The 22,058-nt window shown below is 48.3% G+C and overlaps 1 protein-coding gene across 1 annotated transcript; it reads left to right on the top strand.

Moving 5' to 3' along the window:
- The first annotated feature begins 14,051 nt into the window (after window positions 1-14,051).
- Window positions 14,052-15,687, top strand: LOC141027469 (protein FAR1-RELATED SEQUENCE 5-like). The gene is made up of 5 exons (XM_073504520.1): window positions 14,052-14,291; window positions 14,434-14,775; window positions 14,889-14,936; window positions 15,020-15,161; window positions 15,389-15,687. The coding sequence occupies exons 1-5, from the start codon at window positions 14,052-14,054 to the stop codon at window positions 15,685-15,687; spliced, it is 1,071 nt and encodes a 356-aa protein (XP_073360621.1).
- Window positions 15,688-22,058: the final 6,371 nt, after the last annotated feature.

The following is a 22,058-nucleotide window of genomic DNA, read 5'->3' as shown; positions in this document are numbered from 1 at the left end:
AAGGGATGGCCTTCTCGCCAAGGCGACTGACAAACCGGCTCAACGCGGCAATCCGGCCTGCCAGGCGTTGAACATCATTGATACACTTCGGTTTAGTCAAGGAGGTGATGGCTTTGATCTTTTCTGGATTAGCTTCAATGCCCCTGTTAGACACCAAAAAGCCCAAGAGTTTGCCTGCAGGTACACCAAAGACACACTTGGCCGGATTAAGCATCATTTTATAAACCCGCAAGTTATCAAAGGTTTCCTTCAAGTCATCAATCAATGTTTCCTTCTTCCTTGATTTTACCACAATATCATCCACATAGGCGTGAACATTGCGGCTGATCTGTTTATGCAGACAATTCTGCACACACCTTTGATAAGTCGCCTGGGCACTCTTGAGCCCAAAGGGCATGGACACATAGTAGAAGGCTCCAAAGGGAGTTATGAAGGCTGTCTTCTCCTGGTCCTTAACTGCCATTTTGATCTGATGATAACCAGAGTATGCATCCAAAAAGCTTAAACGCTCGCAACCCGACGTAGCATCAATAATTTGATCAATACGGGGAAGGGAAAAAGGATCTGCTGGACAAGCTTTGTTGAGATCTGTGTAGTCCACACACATACGCCAAGTGCCATTCTTCTTGAGGACCAGCACCGGATTAGCCAACCATTCAGGATGGAATACTTCAACGATAAATACAGCCGCCAAGAGCCTGGCTACTTCTTCTCCAATAGCTTTGCGTCTTTCTTCATTGAACCGGCGGAGAAACTGCTTGACCGGTTTATACTTAGGATCAACATTGAGAGTGTGCTCAGCGAGTTCTCTTCGTACACCTGGCATGTCAGAAGGCTTCCATGCAAAGATGTCCCGATTCTCACGGATGAACTCGATGAGCGTGCCTTCCTATTTCGGATCTAAGTTAGCGCTGATGCTGAACTGCTTGGATGAATCGCCAGGTACGAAGTCAATAAGCTTAGTCTCATCAGCCGATTTAAACTTCAGGGCCGGATCATGCTCTATATTGGTTTCTTCAAAAAAGTCATATCTGTCGGATCAACATTGTCCTTGTAAAACTTCAACTCTTCTGTTGCACAAACCGACTCAACATAAGCCGCATCACCTTCTTCACAATCCAGAGCAATCTTGCGGCTCCCATGCATGGTTATAGTTCCCTTGTGACCCGGCATCTTGACCTGCAGATAGACACAACAAGGTCGTGCCATAAACTTAGCATAAGCTGGCCGTCCAAATAGGGCATGATACGGGCTGCTGATTTTCACCACTTCAAAGGTCAAGGTTTCTGATCTTGAGTCATGCTTATCTCCAAAAGCCACCTCCAGAGCTATCTTACCAACAGGATATGCCGACTTACCAGGCACCACACCATGGAACACCCTATTGGACGGTTTAAGATTTTTATCTGTTAACCCCATGCGACGGAAATTTTCATAATAAAGGATATTGATGCTACTCCCTTCATCCATGAGTACCTTACTGAACTTATAACCTCCCACCTGAGGTGCCACCACCAGAGCCAAATGACCCGGATTGTCAACCCGGGGTGGATGATCTTCTCTACTCCACACAATCGGCTGCTCGGACCAGCGCAAATAACGGGGCACGGCCGGTTCAACGGCATTCACCACCCTTTTATGAAGCTTCTGATCGCGCTTGTCCAAGCTAGTGGTGAAGACATGATACTGTCCGCTATTCAACTGCTTTGGGTTGCTCTGGTAACCCGACTGCTGCTGCTGCTAATTGCCCTAATGATTATAGCCACTTTGATTACCCTGATTGCCATGGAATCCTGAACCGGAATTTCCTCCGCCATAACCCGGCCCATGAGAGCCAGAGCCCGAACCACCTCCTGATCCATGATCACACCGGAAAGAATCAGAATTTTTGAACTCTTGCATGATGTAACAATCTTTCCAGAGGTGTGTGGACGGTTCCTCCTTCGTCCCATGCTTTGGACAGGGCTGGTTCAACAGATATGACAAACGGTCCGGATTAGGATTTGGCATTCCACTGTGCCGGGGCGGTTTACCCTTACGCCGCTAGCCCTTGTCGTGTGTATCAGTGTTGGCCACAAAGTCTAAACCGTGGTCCGCTTTACGCTTTCCGCCGTTTCCATGACCCGCCGGGTTGGGGTGCTGCCCTTGGCGTTGCCGCTCTTCTTTCCCTTCCCTGTCTTATCATCATCAGACTCGGGATCCTTGGTACTATCAGAGTCGGCATACTTCACCAGTGCAGCCATGAGGGTTCCCATGTCATTACAATGACGTTTGAGCCGTCCCAACTTCAACTTCAGGGGTTCAAACCGGCAATTGCCTTCCAATGTTAAAACTGTGGTGTCAGCGTTGATGCGGTCCGATGAGTGCAAAATCTCCGAAACCCGGCGCACCCAATGGGTTGTTTACTCTCCTTCCTCCTAGACACAGGCAGCTAAGTCCACAATTGACATGGGCTGCTTGCATGTATCCTTGAAATTCTGAATAAACTAGGCTCTCAACTCGGCCCATGACCTGATAGAATTAGCCGGTAAGCTCTTTAGCCAAGTGCGGGTCGTTCCTTCTAGCATCATGGTGAAGTACTTCGCACATGCCGTATCATCCACATCCAGCATCTCCATGGCCATCTCATAGCTTTCGACCCATGTTTCAGGGGATAAATCGGCGGTGTAATTCGGCACCTTGCGCGGGCCCTTGAAATCCTTGGACAGGCGCACATTGCGCAACGCTGGGACAAGACATGGCACTCCCAAGGAACTAGAGGTAACTCCTGGTTCCACCGATGTGGTTGGACGAACCGGAGTAAGCTGACGGGCCTCGTGCTGCGCCGCTAACTCGGCTTCTCTGCGTGCCCGAGCCCGGTCCACCACCTCCTGAGCATCACCAGCACCACCCGTCGGGTTATGGCCACGGGGCGGATCACGGTTCCGCGCATTGCTTGATACTGTCGGTTCATCCATACGCCTGTTGTAACTCTGGCTTGGATGGGGAGTGGAATGAATCTGATCGCGACTATATGAATAAGCCTCCTATTGAACAAAGGCTGTCTGAAGAAGCTCCTTAACCCGACGCGTCTTGACCGCTGCTGGAGAATCGCCTTCGATCGGGTTGGCCGCCAGCCGTGAAGCGGGAGCGACAATGTTGTCCATCGGGTTAGAATAGTGACCCGGTGGCATGGGGACATGTGGTGCCACAATGTTGTTCTGACGAGGCGGATCCGCCAAACGTGGCTGAACCGGTGCCCCTGCCCCCGGTGCCTCCGCCCGGTTTACCACCGGCGGATTACTGGTCCCTGCTCCTGGGGTGTTAAAGAGATTTCTAGCGTCATAAACCGGTGGCAAGCGAGATCGATGCCTCCTCTTCTCTGATCCAGCATAATCCGGTAAGCTTGTGCATCCAAAGCGGCCCGCTCCGCGGCTATCCTGGTATCCTCAGCTGCTAAGTCGATTTTGGCCTGGGTGATCTGATCTTTTACTTTCGCGATTTCCGCATTGTGTGCATCCTGATCCACTAGGTTAACCTCCGCCATCACCGTTGCCAGCGCGTCAAATAGATCAGATAGAACCTGAGCTGGCGGTCGCACAGGGCCTCCTGCCCCGGCCGCTGCCGCCGCTGCTGATCCGGAAATCATCGCCGCTGCGGTCGAAGAATGGAGCGATGGTTGCGTGCCGGCCATGAAGATCGCCACCCGGTTTGGCAAATCAAAGGGGTCCGGAATACTGTCGCCATCGGAACAGCCCCCAATCCGGCCATCTTGTAACTGATATAACGACTCGGTCTCTCCAGTCGATGACTCGTCGCCGGAATAAACGACGGTCTCACCACCAGATTCCGATCTATCCTCATATTCCCCTCCATGGATAACTCCCACGAAGGAACGCTTCATGACAGGCTTGACCCGGGCAGATCTCGCACGCTGAGCCGTTTTGACGAGGTCGGTGCAGATGTCCGGCTCAGGGCCCGGTTCGCCGATCTTGCCGATGAAAACGTGTATGCCACCAAAGGGGACCCGGTACCCGTACTCGACTGAGCCGGCCTCGGGGCCCCAGCCTGCATCGTCGATGTAGAGCTTGTCGCGACGACTCTTGTTCATCCGGCCCACAGCGTAACCCCTGAGTCCTTCGAAGTTGCCCTCCAAGAACTTGAAACCATCGTGCGATAGCCCCACGGTGGGCGCCAACTGTCGTGGTTTTGTCACGGCAGATGTCCTAGAGAAAGGACTTAGTCGTGGAGCCATCGCTACGGGTTAGCTTAAAGGGGTTAAAGCAGACAAGGGGCGCAAGAGAGTTTTATACTAGTTCGGCCACTTACGATGAAGGTAAAGCCTACGTCTAGTTGTGATGGAATTGATGGGGTTTCGATGACCAGGGAGCGAATACGCTTTGCCCGAGTCTCGAGTTGTTGTCTGTTGTCCTTGAACCACCGTCGGGTCGTCCCCTTATATACATGGGTTGACGCCCGTCGGTTTACAAACTCCGAGGCCAGCTCGTAATCGTGTCCGGCTCGGTCTCTACTACTTCTATCTTACAACACAAGTTTACATATCAATGCCGGTTTGTGTCTACGGGCCTTAAACCGGCTTTGGGCCCTGGCCCTTCATGAAGCGTCACCGTCTGTCTTCATGGGCTTCAGATACATATGAACTACTTATGAGGTTAACCCGGACTCTCCTAGCCGGTTTACGCCCATTGGTAATATCCCCAACATGTATGCTTCCACATTCCGACTGATTTGAGTGAGCAGGCACTTCTGAATCATGCGCATGAATGTGGCACCAGCATTCTTGAGACCAAAGGGCATGGTAACATAGAAAAAGCACCCGAATGGGGTGATGAAAGCTGTTTTTATTTTGTCGGGTCCATACAGTCGGCTCTGATGGTACCCAGAATATGCATCCAGAAAGGACAATCATTCACATCCCGTAGCTGAGTCGACAATCTGGTCGATGCGGGGGAGAGGGAAGTGATCTTTCGGGAAGGCCCGATTGATATGCTTGAAGTTGATACACATACGGAGTGAATCATCTTTCTTGGGAACCATGACAACGTTGGTGAGCCACTCGGAGTGGTAAATCTCTCGGATGAACTCAGCTGGCAGAAGCCGAGCCACCTCCTCGCCAATTGCCTTCCTTTTCTCCACGGCGGACCGTCGGAGATGCTCTTTGACAGGTTTTGTTTTTCGGTCGACTCGCAAACGGTGCTCAGCCAGTCCCCTGGGTACACCTGGCATGTCAGAAGGTTTCCATGCAAAGATGTCCCAGTTCTCACGGAGGAACTGGGTGAGCACTTCTTCCTATTTGCTGTCGAGCATTGTTGAAATATGAGTCGGAGCAGCATTGGGGTCGGTCGGGTGAATGTGAACTGGCTTTGTTTCACCAGACAAATGAAATGCAGACCCGGAAGTAGGCTTCTTAGAACGCAACAAATCACTCAGATCTGCTTTTTTTCTAATACTCTTGCATTTCCACCACTGCCATCTGTTCATCGGCAATTTTTTAGCCCTTCTAGAGGCACTCTTCTACTCTCTGCCGATTACCAGTGACTATGATCACGCCCTTGGGGCCAGGCATCTTCAGCTTAAGGTACACGTAACATGGTCGAGCCATGAAACGGGCATATGCGGGCCTACCCAAAATAGCATGATAGGCACTGTGAAAATCCACAACTTCAAATGTCAACTTTTCCTAATGGTAATTCGTCGAATCACCGAAAACCACGTCAAGAGTGATCTGGCCAAGTAAATCGGCTTTCTTCCCAGGGATGACCCCATGGAACCGCATATTGCTTTCGCTGAGCTTGGCCATCGGAATGCCCATCTCCCGTAGAGTCTCAGCATACAAAATATTCAGGTTGCTGCCACCATCCATCAAAACCTTGGTCAGTCAGGCACCCCCTACGACTGGGTCGACCACCAACGCTTGCCGCCATGGGGTAGCAACGTGCGCCGGATGGTCAGACTGGTCGACTGTGATGGGGGCCTTTGACCACTTCAAATATGTTGGCATTGCCGAAGCAACCAAGTTCACTTCTCTGTTGATAACTTTCAGTCGACTTTTGCTCTCAACGTCAGAAAAAATCATCAGAATGGCATTGACCTGAGGGTAACCGTCGTCCACTTCCATGTCCTCGTCCTTATCAGACTCTTTCTCTTTCTCACTGGGTTGTTTCTCTCGGAACTGCTGGATAAGGAGTCAACATTGTCGAGTGGTATGCTTGGGATAAATCAGATTACCCTCTTCATCTTTCTTGGTGTGAATGTGACATGGCAAATCCAACACATCATTTCCTGCTTGAACTTTTACTTTCTTGGGGATCCATGGCCCCTTAGGCTTCCCCTTGAACTTTCCTTGGGTCATAACTGCAGCTTTGATAACCCACAAGTATAGGGGATCGCAATAGTTTTCGAGGGTAGAGTATTCAACCCAAATTTATTGATTCGACACAAGGGGAGCCAAAGAATATTCTCAAGTATTAGCAGTTGAGTTGTCAATTCAACCACACCTGGAAAACATAATATCTACAACAAAGTATTTAGTAGCAAAGTAGTATGGAAGTAACGGTAACGGTGGCAAAAGTAACAGTAGCAGTTTTGTAGTAATTGTAACAGTGGCAACGGTAAGGTAACCAAGCAAAGAACAATATGTGAAAAGCTCGTAGGCATTGGATTAGTGATGGATAATTATGTCAGATGTGATTCCTCATGCAACAGTTATAACCTAGGGTGAGACAGAACTAGCTCCAGTTCATCAATGTAATGTAGGCATGTATTCCAAATATAGTCATACGTGCTTATGGAAAAGAACTTGCATGACATCTTTTGTCCTACCCTCCCGTGGCAGCGGGGTCCTATTGGAAACTAAGGGATGTTAAGGTCTCCTTTTAATAGAGTACCACACCAAAGTATTAACACTTAGTGAATACATGAACTCCTCAAACTACGGTCATCACCGGGAGTGGTCCCGATTATTGTCACTTCGGGGTTACCGGATTATAACACATCGTAGGTGACTATTGACTTGCAAGATAGGATCAAGAACTCACATATATTCATGAAAACATAATAGGTTCAGATCTGAATTCATGGCACTCGGGCCCTAGTGACAAGCATTAAGCATAGCAAAGTCATACCAACATCAATCTCAGAACATAATGGATACTAGGGATAAAACCCTAACAAAACTAACTCGATTACATGATAAATCTCATCCAACCCATCACCGTCCAGCAAGCCTACGATGGAATTACTCATGCACGGCGGTGAGCATCATGAAATTGGTGATGGAGGATGGTTGATGATGGCGACGGCGATGGATTCCCCTCTCCGGAGCCCCGAAGGGACTCCAGATCAGCCCTCCCGAGAGAGATTAGGGCTTGGCGGCGGCTCCGTATCGTAAAACGCGATGAATCCTTCTCTCTAATTTTTTCTCCCGGAACGTGAATATATAGAGTTGGAATTGAGGTCGGTGGAGCCTCAGTGGGCCGACGAGGCAGGGGGCACGCCCCCACCCTCGTGGACAGGGTGTGGGCCCCCTGGTGTTGATTCTTTCGCCGGTATTTTTTATTAATTCCAAAAATATTCTCCATGAAGTTTCAGGTCATTTCGAGAACCTTTATTTCTGCACAAAAATAACACCATGGCAATTCTGTTGAAAACAGCGTCAGTTCAGGTTAGTTCCATTCAAATCATGCAAGTTAGAGTCCAAAATAAGGGCAAAAGTGTTTGAAAAGTAGATACGTTGGAGACGTATCAAGCTTCACCTGGGCCTGCGGGTTCAGCCTTGCGTTTCTGCTTCCGACCTCCTCCAGTGTCCTGGGCAACTAGTTTGCTCTTGCCACTATGGAGTCGGTCTTCTTCCTCACCGTTAGTGTACTGAGTGGCTATTTCCATCATTCGGGCCAGAGTCTTATCTCCTGTCCGGCCGAATTTCAGGTTAAGCTCTTTGTACCGAACGCCTTCCTTGAAGGCACAAATAGCTTGATGCTAGGATACATTTTCCACTATGTGATGCAAAGTGGTCCACCTCTGGATGTAATCCCTCAGAGATTCATTCGGTTTCTGTACACAATGCTGCAACTCAGTCAGCCCTGCGGGCCGTTTGCAAGTGCCCTCAAATGTCCTGACAAACACTCGGGCCAACTCTTCCCAAATGAATATACTGCCAGGAGCCAATTGATTCAACCAAGCTCTGACCGAGCCCTCCAACATCAAGGGAAGATGCTTCATGGCTACGTCGTCATTGCCGCCACCAATCTGCACAGCCACTCGGTAATCTTCCAGCCAAGTGTCAGGCTTCGACTCACCGGTGAACTTGCTCACTCCCGTCGCCAACCTGAAGTTGGGAGGAATCTCAGCGGCTCTGATGGCTCTGCTGAAACACTCAGGTACGGAGAAATGAACTCTGCTGCCAGTCGAACGATCTCTGTCGAGACCTTCTCTGTGTGCTCTGTTCCTGTCGACCAGACCTTGAACGAGGATTGACCTCGCATCAAATCCTGGCTCTCTTGGGTCGACTGGGACCCTCCGCTCATCGCTGTACGAGCGCCTGTCATCATATTGTCGGGGCACATATGATCCGCCCCTCGGAGGGGGCGTATGCACTCGACGGCGGTCATCACGGCCGAGTCGATGATCATGCTGCTCGTGGTTCCGACCCAAATAATGCTCTTGGCGATGCCCACGTCCCTCACGCCGTGGAGGCGATCTTAAGCTGTGAGCCGACTAGACTGTGTCAGCAACCACAGATCTGTTGTGGATCCTGTTGCGAGACTGAGAAACGAGTGTGTTTTGCTCTCCTGCCGCTCGGAGCAGTGCCCGGATCTGCATCAAACCTCTTCCAGCCTCTGATTGGGACGGCTGGATTCACTCTGCTATACGGGTTGCAGCTGTAAGACTCTGAATTGGAGTGCGGTATACCTGATGCTCAGGTGGGAACAACTGTCACCGTCGAATGGATTCAGGGATCTATCATCGAGCGCGCTCGTCGAGTGAACGCTGAAGGTTCTCCAGCCACGCGCGCTCATCCAAAGTGGCCAGGCACGCAGCCTCCAAGGCCCGAGCCTCGGCGGTCTCCTCGATGATGGGAGTGTGGAGGGCCTCCATGTTGCGGCGGTGCAGCTCCTCCCTCTGCCGCGAAGTGAGGGCTCGGGATGATATTCCTCGTGACGCATACCCGGCGGGCCGTGTGGTGTGTCGACCATCAGGACCTCTGCCGCAGGGTCGCTGCTGTCGCACTCGGACAGGGTCTCGACGGAGCCAGTCGACAGATCGAACATGCCGTAGAGAGATTCGTCGGACTCGATTGCCGCGACTTGAGGGGTGGCCGACTGATGGGCCACCGCATGCTTCACCACCGCTGAAGCCGCGACCGACCGGATCGCTTGCGACGGCGGGTAGCAGGGAGCGAAGATGCTGTGGGAGCCGACCGATACTGGGTCGACGGCTGCCGCAGGAGGACACCGTGAACACATGCGCGAAAGTGTGTCGCCCCGCGGACGGGGAGCGTCTCGACGTTGTGGGGGGCCTCCTGGAGCCAGGCGGAGTCGTCGGCGATGAAGATGAGCGCACTGAGACGGATCTCGCGGCCCTCAGCCAAGCAGCCCCTAGAAACCATGATGATGGGAATCGAAAAAACCGCAACCTCACCGGAAATTCGCTAAGACACCTACCCCACGGTGGGCGCCAACTGCCGTGGTTCTAAGTCTGACAGTAGTATATGGGAGTACGTAAGAGGAGGCAAGATCCTAGCTACGGTGAGATTGTGCATGCAAGATTTACGAGTCCAGGCCCTTCTTGGAGGAAGTAACAGCCCAACGTCTCGGTGCCCGGAGGCTTGGTCGATTGGATTATGCGTGAAGTTACAGGGGGTCCGAACCCTTGTGCTAGTGGAGGGGGATGGCTTATATAGAGTGCGCCAGGACCCCAGCCAGCCCATGTTACAAGGACTTCAATGTACATAAAGGTGAGACGTTACTGGTAATGCCAGTAATAAAGGCATATAAATGATCATTAAGACTACGGAGTGAATGCCTGACCGTTGCCATCCTGAGTGACTTTAGATCTTCTGTACTCCGAGTGACTTCTGATGTGGTCGAGTGAGTATATCCTGGTCGAATGGAATTGGGTTATCCGAGTGAAATGATGTTGGTCGAGTGGGTTGCACTCTGAGGTGATTTCAGTCAGTAGATGTTGTTGTGCTTTGAATGTCTTTGACTTTAGGGCAGTGTCCTTGGGAAGGGTGTCTAGGTCAGGCCCATTACCCTACCCTAGGTACATGTCATCGTCAATTGTTGTCAAGTAATTCCTTCCTTCGGAGATTGTTCATGATGAATAATCTCTTGGTTCTAAGTTGTTCATCTTTTATTCTCCGGAGTTCCAAGTTTTTCTAGCTTGTCTCGTCGCGAAGCTCCATCTAAATCATTGCAAGGCTTTAATCTTATTATTTTGATCCTTGAATTCTATCTCATCATCCTTTTGTTACCGGAGTGCTTCACGGTGGTTCGTAACGATTTAATTCATTCTTCTTGTGTTCATCAAGATACTTATTGGAGCTCAAGTATTCTTCTTCTTGCTTCTCGAGGTGCAAATAATTCTCCGTGTTCTTTTGAGTGGAGTTTTGCATTTCTTCGTTCTTCTCAGCTATTCAATCATTTCTGTTTGTGGCCGTTATCACCTCAAGTTTTGAGATGTTTACATAATCCCACGCAAATCAATTCTTTTGTTGTTGATTTTCTCAACAACTCCGCTCAATCCTTCATTCCAAGGATGCTTTCATTTTCATTTGTGGTAGAAGGTGTCATTTCCTTCTTCGTTCTTTTCATTCAACTCTTTGAATTCTTCTGGAGGCATCGTGTTGTTTCTCTCATCAAGTATCGTTCCATCTTTTCAACATGTTCTATTCCATTCCATGTTCAACCGGGATGCTATCACAATTCTTTCGTTCTTATTCCTTTTCTATCTTGTTCTAACCTATGTCATTCATCTTTTCTACCCGAGTCCTCGCGACTTTTGTTCATCCTTTCTCTTGCATTCTTGTTTCACCTCATCCTCTTTTCTTCCGTCTCGTTCCTAAGATCTCGGGACGAGATATCTTGTTAGTGGAGGAGAGTCGTAACGCCCTGAGTCCGATGCGCCTGGTGTCTTCCAGTTATTCGCCATTGTTGCCATGTCATTTTCTTGCGTGTTGCATTCTGCCATGTCATCATGTGCATTGCATCCTCATATTTTCAAAACTTGCATTCGGTCACTTTCTCCGTTGTCCGTTTCGACATCCGGCACTCCCTCATGCACCCGCCGCACCTTCCAGATCTCGTTTCATGAGCGGGAGAAAAATGTTCTCAGAATGGGCCGAGATTTGTCGAGTGGCCTTGGTATATCACCGGTAGGCCCCCTATCAAATTCCGTTCCATTTGGAGGTCGTTTGATGCCCCAACGGTTAACCACGTTATCCGCCGAACCCCTTTCTCCTTGCAGCCCAGCACCCCTTCACAACAGCCCGCTAGCCCATCTAAACCCCCTCCACGCTCTCCGTCGTTGGATCACGATCGTGTGGGTGAAAACCGCACCTCATTTGGCCTCTCCTAGCTCCCTCTACCTATAAATAAGCCTCCCCCTCCACAATTTGCGGGCAAAACCCTAGCCTCCTTCCCTCCGCGCCACCGGACGTGTTCACCCGCCGCTGGACGCGTCCACCACCGCCTCCACGTCGCCCGGCCAATCAGGGCACGCCACCTCATCCCCAGCGCCGCCCTCCACGACTCCCATCGCGGCACGTGTCCCTGTCGCGCTCCCCGCCGCCGCGGCCCGCCCGGCCCACGGCCGGCCCGCCCGAGCCGCGCCCCGCACTCGCAGCCGCGCCTCGCCCGCTCCGCCCCGCCGCCTGCGCGCGCGCCGCCGCCGCCGTGCCCCCCCCCCCCCGCGCCGTCACCCCACCGCTCGCCGGCACCCCGCACCGCCCTCGCCGCTCGCTGCGACAACCACTGCCGCACCACCACTGTGCCGCTCGTCGCCGGTCTCCGCTGCGCCCTTCGTCCCGTCGCCGCACAGCGCCCCGTCGTCGCCGGAGTCCACTCTGGCCAGATCCGGTCCGGGTGGATGAGATCCACCGGGACCCGAACCAAACGCCGTCCTCATCCTCGGATCTCCTCGTCCCGGGTACTCCCCGTCCCGCTTTTTGGAGGGTATAAATTCGTCTAAGTCCCTGGTTTTCAACTTCATGTGTGCATCTTTGACCTGTCATAACTCCGTGCAATTGCCCCGTTTTGCGTGCATGATATATGGCATTGTTCATCTCTGAATGCTCTACATGATAGTGTTCTTTGCATGCATGTTGATGTTCATATTGATGCCTTAATCATTTTTGCAAGAGTGCCATATGATGTTAACTGCTGAAGATTGTCATAACTTGCTGATTTGTCTTCTTCATAGCATTTTGTGTGTGTATCTTTTGAGCATCATGTCAACATGTTTTAGGAGCGTATTCATGCCATATTTACAGTGGTGCAACCCAGTTTTACCTGCATTAGCTTCATCCTCAAAGATTGCATGAGTAGGTTTGGGAATATGTGGGTATTGCTATGTAGTTGATGAGGTAGGAACATATTACCTTTTTTATTCACCCCGGGAATTTACGTTATGCTCTTATTGCTTAGCCATGCTCCTAGACGTGGATTGGTATGTGAGATTTATGAAAGTTGAGAAAGATATAATAATTAAGGGAAACTTAAGGTGGCTACTTTAATACGCATCTGGGTGGAATGGTTGGGGCACCCTAGAGCACCCAATGGTTTGCCCGGGCACCTGGAGAACCCAGAGCTTTCCCAAGGGGATCCCGGAGTACCGTGTGATCATCCTATGGAATGCCACCCAGGCTCAAAGGGATCATAAGATTATTCATGCTAGAAACTTCCGCGAGCAGCCATAAGCCATTATGGGCTCTTGCATAGTTGAGTATGTTGTGTGACCTCTTTAGGTGGTAGGCTAGCAGATGTAGGGGAAAGTAGGTGTAACTGTCTACCCAGAGTAAAGAGTTAATGCTTTGGAAAGACTGTGTCTCGATCATCCGTCTCTCAAACATCATCTAGTGCGAGAAATTCAACGGAGGAGATCGAGTCTTGTGGGGAAAAGTGCGCAAACCTCTGCAGAGTGTACAAACTAATCATGATTAGCCGTGTCCCCGGTTATGGACAATTTTGAGTATCTGGTATTTGAATTATTGGTTGATCTCATCACTCTATTTAATGAAATTGTTGGGTTATTAATATTTCCGTAAATTTGGGATTGAGTTGGAGGAACCTGCTCAATAATGGCATAAACAGGGTAGTTGAATAAAATTTATTCCTTTGTTGTAGGGAAAAATTGGCTTTATGCAAAATTAAACTTAGAGCCTCCATCAGCCAAATATGCATATAGATGTGGTTATTATTCATCATTATCCTATGGTGTGAATTTGCCAGTACATTCAATGTGATGACCTACATGGCTGCAACGTCTCATGTTGCAGGAATCTTACGACGAGTAAGTGATACGTTAGGGTTACGATGTCTACACTCAACTTTGTCGTTGGTGTTGTTGGGAACTCCACAACTTTGTTGTTACTTCCGCTATATGGATTGAGGTAATAGTATTTACGTTACTTACACATGTGATTTACCTCTGTTATAAATCATCAAGTACTGTGTGTGTCAGCATACCGATCCAAAGATGACACTTAAGCACAGAGACTTGATCCATTTGGGTCGGGTCGCTACACGTGCATTGACGGTAAATTGTATTCATGGTCCAGGGGAAGGCTGGTGTAGAGAACACAAGGTCCTGCCGGTGTGAATGTCCAGCTCCGATAAGATTGTTGTGGGCCGAGGGAAAGTGTTTGTACATTGCATAGCACAGAGAGAGTCATAACCATTCACCTTCGCCTAATTTTGGGGAAACGATCCACTGGACATCACACAAGCATATTCATGTTTACAGCAGGGAATGTTCCATTCATGAAAAGGTCTTTGCGTAATCTGTGTGAGAAGATAAATAGGGAACAGGCAAACGACTATATGAGGAAGACGATGCATGTGTTTGAAGAGATTGGAGCGAAGGATCCCACATTGCATAGAGTTCAACCTGATAATGATGGCAGGATTGAGAACCTCATGTGGGCTAGCGGCAGAAGTAGGCTTCAGTACACATTTCTTGGAGATGTCATAACATTTGACACCACGTGTAGGATAAACCTGTACGACATGCCTTTTGGGTTGTTTGTCGGTATTAACAATCATTTCCAGAGTACCATATTGACTGGAGTTCTGGTTCGCGGACAGCGAAGAGTTTTGAGTGGGTTTTCTCCGAATTTCTGAGAATGATGGGTGATGCTCCACCGGTGACCATACTTACAGGTAAATTCGTCACATATTGTCATGTCATCACTGCTTATGTTGAAATGTTTAACAGGCAAGAAAGCAATTAGAGAAAGCTAAAGTTTGGGCTTCGTTTTATGCAAACCAGAACCAGGCCATGGAGCTAGCGATCAAGAGCAGAATCTCGGACACCACGCACAGGTGGTGCAAGTGGCACGTCCTAAAAAAGGCAAAGGAGTCCTTGGGTGCTTTGTACACCAAGAAAAGTGAGTTCCGAGCAGAGTTCCATAATGTGGTGAACCACATGCTAACAGAGTATGAATATGAGAGCGGGTGGTACATGTTGCTTGAAAAGTACAAGCTAAGAACACACCCATACATGACGCAACTGTTCGAGATTAGGCATAAATGGGACCTTATTTCAAAGGCGTGTTATGTGCAAAGATGACCATCAAACAAAGGAGTGAAAGCACAAACCACCTGTTAAAGAATTATGTCCCTCGGGGGTGTCCAATGCATTTGTTCGTGCAGAAGTATATGAGGCTGTAGTTCGACAGAGAATCTGATGAGAACTACGAGGAGAAGCAAACAAGAATTGTAAGTACGAATCTCGATTGGTCGTAATTTTGAATTCAGAATTGGTATGGCGTCTTGTTTGATGCAGTGCGTTTCTTTTGCAGGGGAGGCCGCTCATAAGGGTGAAGCTAGCTATAGAGAGGCATGCCAGCAAGATATACACAAGGGCTATGTTTGAGCAGTTTGGGCACACATACTGTACGAGTGCGGAGCATATCGGGTTCAAGAGATTGAGAAACACAAGACGTATGTTGCAATCCATAGTGAAGCAGAGAAAAAAGAGAAGTAGTGGTGTAGAGTGTCATACAAGGTTACAATGCTCGATGGAGGCAACGAGTTTGACTGCGAGAGCGGGCAATTTCAACAATGGGCCAGCTGTGCAACCATGTCTTGAAGGTTTGTTGGGTGTGACTAGTATATAGCCTGACTCTGTTGGATGGTTTGGTGATGGTGTTAACTCTGTCTTGCTGCAGGTGTTAGATTTCTTTCGTGCAAAGGAAATATCAGCAAAACATATAGTGAAGAGGTGGCGAAAGATGCCAGAGATGTATTGCCTCCACACCTGACATGGTACCAGTGGGACAACATGCAGAACAACCCGTTCTCGTACATGCACTTCACCATGTACATGCACGCGATGGAACTTGCCAGGCTGGGCGACATTAGTGTGGACGTGTACAATCGCCTAATGGACCTGTTCAAATCAAATTTGACAGTGATGCTGCCCTATGTGGAAGTGAGGGATGGGCTTGGTCTTGAGGATGGAAGTTGATCTGTCGTGCTTTAGGTTCTGGATTTCATCTGAGCTAAAGAAATCCCAGCTAAGCATGTAGTAAAAAGGTGGACAAAGGATACTCGAGATATATTGCCAGCGGATCTGCCTGTCAACGGCTCAACAAGGCATGGCCGCTGACGAAGCGGTTAGGCCCGCCATGAGCTCGGACAGGCAAATCTGCAAGGAAGATGTGGTGGTTAATCTCAGACGTGAGAGCTCGCCACAGGCTTCAGAAAATGTTGACCGGGAAGATGAACCCTCAAGCACCAGGATGAGCTAAGAGGTGCGTTTTTTGTGCGCACCAAATTTTTTGTTCCGTGAGATTGTTGGCTGCTTGTGTGAGTATGCTCGTAAAATTAGTCGATTTCTGACAGGTGGTAGTTAGAGAAGCAAAAACTGGGAAAACAAAAATGCTTTAGATTAGTTCAGTTATTGTAGCTGCTGAAAACACAGTGCAGCGTGCAGTAGACATGTCATAGTTTGTATGGCAAAAGTTTGGAGAAAAAATGATCAACGAATTAAAATACTTTGGGATTTTATTGAGTCTGGAACTGTGGTGAATTCGTTCAGCTAGTGCCAGTGCACGTGCTGAAATGCAGTGCAATAGATGTGTTTTAGTCGTTGCATAGGAAGTCAAGAAAAGCAATGCATGGGAAAATGTTTGCAGAGGGAACTGATATAGCGATAAAACTTGTTAGCCTTCTTTTTTGGTACATGTTGCGAGGGAAAATTTTATGTAGTGAGCAGACTGCTGTTGGAAGTTTTAAATGTTAGAAATAAGTGTTACTGGTAAAAAAGAACTATGATTAAAATACGTAGAGATTTTTTTTTGCATGGGGTTGTTGTCAGAGAACTGAATTAAGGCTTAAACCATGGAATGAGTAGACTGCTATTGTTTCATGTGTTGTTACTTTTGTGAGCATGCATGCTTGTATAACGGTTGCGGTGTTAATGTTGAAATACTTAGGCTAGTGTGGGGTGTGTTCAACAATATCTGGACACAGTTAGGACTGGCAAGTTGTTACTGTTAGAAATGATTGTTTCAGGAGAATTGTTGATGTTAAAAAAAATTGTCAGAAAAATGAAGTATGAATTAAGCCATGGTATGAGAAGACTGCTATTGTTTTATGTGCTGTCATTTATGTGAACTTTGATGTACATATAACGATTGCAGAGGGTTAGTGTGCGCTGTTCCGAATAACATTCGAAAGAATTAAGACTGTTAATTGTTATGCATTAAAAATCATTGTTTGAGGGTGAGGATAGGAGTGTCTGAAGAGGAAGATGAATCCTGCAGACTGAAAGGTGGAGAACGTGGAATTGAAGGCGTCAGTACACTGCCGGTGTTGGTACCCAACAGGCACTAGTAGAAAACAGGGCTTTGGTTGGGGCCTGGCCAGCCCATTAGTCCCGGTTCAGTCACGAACCGGGACCCATGGGAGGCATACGTCCCGGTTCGTGCGCCCAGGGGGCCGGCCGGGCCTCGTGGGGCATTGGTCCCGGTTCGTCTGGACCCATTTGTCCCGGTTCCAGGCACGAACCGGGACCAATGGCCCTCGCTCCTGGCCCACAGCCATTGGTCCCGGTTCGTGGCTGGAACCAGGACAGAAGGGGGGACATTAGTCCTGGTTCCAGCCACGAACCGGGACCAAGGAGTTGCCTATATATACCCCATCGCTGCAGCAGAGCACTCCACACTTCTCTGCTTTTTCTGGCCATCGAGGGGAGTGCTTTGTGGTGCTCTAGCTCACCTCGTATGCACATGAGGAGTTCGATGAAATGCCCGAGCCACACTAGTTAAGCTTTCTCCTCTCGAAGCTCGACCTCCAAGCTCCATTTTCCCCAAGATTTGTTTAGATTTAGCGGTCCGTCACGTCTCGTCCCCGTCTTCACCGCCGTCGATCGCCAGCGCCGATCTCGTCGCCGGCACCACCGTGGTGAGCCTCTTGTTCTTATCTTCTTTCTGAAAGAAAAAATACTTACTTTAGATAGATACTTGTCTATCTTTCTTAATTTTATTATTGCTTGTTACTATATAGTGCGATGGTTTTGGTATCCGCCCCCGTCGGCCCTCGTCCTGTCTATGATTCGGATGTGGCATATATTATCTTTTATAACTATTTGGTTCATTTATTGTTTATGACAATTATGCCAACCAACGTGACATAGATTTTATTTATCTAGGAGGTATGTGAACCGGAAATTCCAGCCGACCCTATTGTCGAGAGGCTAAATTTAGTTGAAGAAGAAAACAATTACTTGAAGGAAAAAATAAAAAAATTGAGGAGGAGAAGATGATATTGGAGTTGCATGTTGCGGATGTCGTCGATGATCACAAGATCAAGATGGACGCAATGCGTTTGAAGATTAGAAAGATTAGAAAATATGCCATTCATACTGAGGCTTGGTATCATTATGCCGTTGGATCAATTGTTACCTTGGTTCCGATTATGATCGCATTTGTTGTTGCATTGAAATGTTTTACATAGTTTCAATGTATGGTTTAATTAGATGCTCTAGAGAGCTATATGTTGTTCAATGGGAACTATGTATGTACTTTGGTTTAATTGTGATGATGAACTTTTATTAATTTGGTCACTTATCTATCCATGATGTTCTGTAATGGTTTTTGACACACTTAATTATATATAATGCACGCAGATGAACCGGCAATGAATGTATGGTGACAGACACACCTCCGAGTACGTTAAGGGCGTGCATAATTTTCTTGAAGTGGCTGAGGCAAAAAAGCAGAATGGTTTTATGTCCTGTCCATGCCCTATATGTGGGAATAAGAAGTCTTACTCTGACCGGAAAACCATTCACACCCACCTGCTTTATCAGGGTTTCATGTCACACTATAATATTTGGACGAAGCACGGAGAAATAGGGGTTATGATGGAAGACAGCAAAGAAGAAGAGGACGATGACAACTATGTGCCCCCTGAATACGGTGATGCTACAACGGGGGAAGCTGCTGAAGATCAAGAGGAACCAGACGATGTGCCCGATGATGATGATCTCCGCCGGGTCATTGTTGATGCAAGGACACAGTGCGAAAGTCAAAAGGACAAGCTGAAGTTCGATCGCATGTTAGAGGATCACAAAAAAGGGTTGTACCCCAATTGTGAAGATGGCAACACAAAGCTCGGTACCGTATTGGAATTGCTGCAGTGGAAATCAGAGAATGTTGTGCCTGACAAAGGATTTGAGAAGCTACTGAAAATATTGAAGAAGAAGCTTCCAAAGGATAACGAATTGCCCGACAGTACGTACGAAGCAAAGAAGGTCGCATGCCCTCTAGGATTGGAGGTACAGAAGATACATGCATGCCCTAATGACTGCATCCTCTACTGCGGTGCGTACGAGGATTTGAACGCATGCCAGGTATGCGGTGCATTGCGGTATAAGATCAGACGAGATGACCCTGGTGATGTTGATGGCGAGCCCCCCAGGAAGATGGTTCCTGCAAAGGTGATGTGGTATGCTCCTATAATACCACGGTTGAAACGTCTGTTCAGAAACGAAGAGCATGCCAAGTTGATGCGATGGCACAGAGAGGACCGTAAGAAAGACGGAAAGTGGAGAGTACCCGCTGACGGGTCGCAGTGGAGAAAAATCGAGAGAAAGTACTGGTCTGAGTTTGCAGGTGACCCAAGGAACGTATGGTTTGGTTTAAGTGCAGATGGCATTAATCCTTTCGGGGAGCAGAGCAGCAATCATAGCACCTAGCTCGTGACTCTATGTATGTATAACCTTCCTCCTTGGATGTGCATGAAGCGGAAGTTCATTATGATGCCAGTTCTCATCCATGGCCCTAAGCAACCCGGCAACGACATTGATGTGTACCTAAGGCCACTAGTTGAAGAACTTTTACAGCTGTGGAATGGAAATGGTGTACGTGTGTGGGATGAGCACAAATAGGACGAATTTAACCTGCACGCGTTGCTGTTTGTAACCATCAATGATTGGCCCGCTCTTAGTAACCTTTCAGGACAGACAAACAAGGGATACCACGCATGCACGCACTGTTTAGCTGACACCAAAAGTATATACCTGGATAAATGCAGGAAGAATGTCTACCTGGGCCATAGCCGATTTCTTCCGACCAACCAACAATGTCGAAAGAAAGGCAAGCATTTCAAAGGCGAGGCAGATCAGCGGAAGAAGCCCGCCATGCGTACCGGTGATCACGTACTTGCTATGGTCAATGATTTACACGTAATCTTTGGAAAGGGTCCCGGTGGACTATCTGTTCCGAATGACGCTGAGGGACGCGCACCCATGTGGAAGAGGAAATCTATATTTTGGGACCTACCCTACTGGAAAGACCTAGAGGTCCGCTCTTCAATCGACGTGATGCATGTGACGAAGAACCTTTGCGTGAACCTGCTAGGCTTCTTGGGCGTGTATGGGAAGACAAAAGATACACCGGAGGCACGGGAGGACCTGCAACGTTTGCACGAAAAAGACGGCATGCCTCCAAAGCAGTATGAAGGTCCTGCCAGCTACGCTCTTACCAAAGAAGAGAAGGAAATCTTCCTTGAATGCCTGCTCAGTATGAAGGTCCCGTCTGGCTTCTCGTCGAATATAAATGGAATAATAAATATGCCAGAGAAAAAGTTCCAGAACCTAAAATCTCATGACTGCCACGTGATTATGACGCAACTGCTTCCGGTTGCATTGAGGGGGCTTCTACCGAAAAACGTCCAATTAGCCATTGTGAAGCTATGTGCATTCCTCAATGCAATCTCTCAGAAGGTGATCGATCCAGAAATCATACCAAGGCTAAGGAGTGATGTTGCGCAATGTTTTGTCAGTTTTGAGCTGTTGTTGCCACCATCCTTCTTCAATATCATGACGCACGTCCTAGTTCATCTAGTTGAAGAGATTGTCATTCTGGGCCCCGTATTTCTACACAATATGCTCCCCTTTGAGAGGTTCATGGGAGTCCTAAGGAAATATGTCCGTAACCGCACTAGGCCAGAAGGAAGCATCTCCATGGGCCATCAAACAGAGGATGTCATTGGGTTTTGTGTTGACTTCATTCCTGGCCTTAAGAAGATGGGTCTCCCTAAATTGCGGTATGAGGGGAGACTGACTGGAAAAGGCATGCTTGGAGGGGACTCGATAATATACAGGGACGGGCATTCTTGGTCTCAAGCACACTACACAGTTCTACAGAACTCTACCTTGGTGACCCCGTATGTCGATGAACACAAGAACAGTCTGCGCTCCAAACACCCGGAGCAGTGTGACGACTGGATTACATGTGAACACATCAGGACTTTCAGCAGTTGGTTGGAAACATGTCTTAGAGGTGACAACACTATTTGTGATGAGCTGTACTCGTTGTCCAGGGGACCATCTTCGACTGTATTGACTTACAAAGGATACGAGATAAATGAGAATACATTTTACACGATCGCCCAAGATGAAAAGAGCAGCAACCAAAACAGCGGTGTCCGCTTTGATGCAGCGACCAAGAGGGGAAAGGACACATATTATGGTTACATAGTGGACATATGGGAACTTGACTATGGACATGATTTTAAGGTCCCTTTGTTTAAGTGCAAATGGGTCGATCTGTCAGGAGGCAGGGTACAGGTAGACCCACAGTACGGAATGACAATAGTGGATCTGAACAATCTTGGGTACACTGACGAACCGTTCGTCCTAGCTAATGATGTGGCGCAGGTTTTCTAGGTGAAGGACATGTCTACCAAACCGAGAACAAGAAAAGATAAGGAAGCGAATACATCATACGGTGAGCCAAAGCGCCACATAGTTCTTTCAGGAAAAAGAGACATCATGGGAGTGGAGGGCAAGACAGACATGTCTGAAGATTATGAAAAGTTTTATGAAATTCCTCCCTTCAAAGTCAAGGCTGACCCAAGCACCCTGTTAAACGATGAAGATTATCCACGGTTACGGCGCAATAAGCAAAGGACGCAAGCGAAGAAAAAGTGAAGACTTTCTCTCCACAACTGTTATGATGATGCCTTTGATCTAGAATATCACTGCAGTTACATGTGAAGAAATAAAATGCCTTTTGTAACAGATGAGTTTCCGTATGAAACCCTGATACTTCAAAAGAAATTGTCCGTTTTGTACACGAAGTGCATCCAGTTTTTGCCGTAACCCTCTCAACTTTTTTGCACATGCTATGTGCGTGAAATGATGATACCATGCCAACTTTCAACCTTTTCAGAGTTCATTTGAAATGCTTTTGAATTTTAGGGTCTTATAGCTCCGTGCACGGAGCTATGTGTAGTTTTCGTCTGAAACCCTGATAGCTCCGTGCAGTCTACACCACTTCCTCAAGGCTTGAAGCTAAGCAACGTGCAGGTGAGCATTGCGCCTCTCCT

This window comes from Aegilops tauschii, chromosome 7, assembly GCF_002575655.3.
Source record: "Aegilops tauschii subsp. strangulata cultivar AL8/78 chromosome 7, Aet v6.0, whole genome shotgun sequence".
In the NCBI taxonomy this organism is placed as follows: domain Eukaryota; kingdom Viridiplantae; phylum Streptophyta; class Magnoliopsida; order Poales; family Poaceae; genus Aegilops; species Aegilops tauschii.
This window is presented reverse-complemented; position numbering and strand designations above follow the sequence as displayed.

Excerpts from the sequence above, each read along its gene's own strand:
- LOC141027469 (XM_073504520.1), top strand. The coding sequence starts at position 14,052 with ATGCATGTGTTTGAAGAGATTGGAGCGAAGGATCCCACATTGCATAGA. Across the intron at positions 14,776-14,888 it reads TTATTTCAAAGGCGTGTTAT|TTCGACAGAGAATCTGATGA; the intron begins GTGCAAAGATGA and ends ATGAGGCTGTAG. Across the intron at positions 14,937-15,019 it reads AGGAGAAGCAAACAAGAATT|GGGAGGCCGCTCATAAGGGT; the intron begins GTAAGTACGAAT and ends TTTCTTTTGCAG.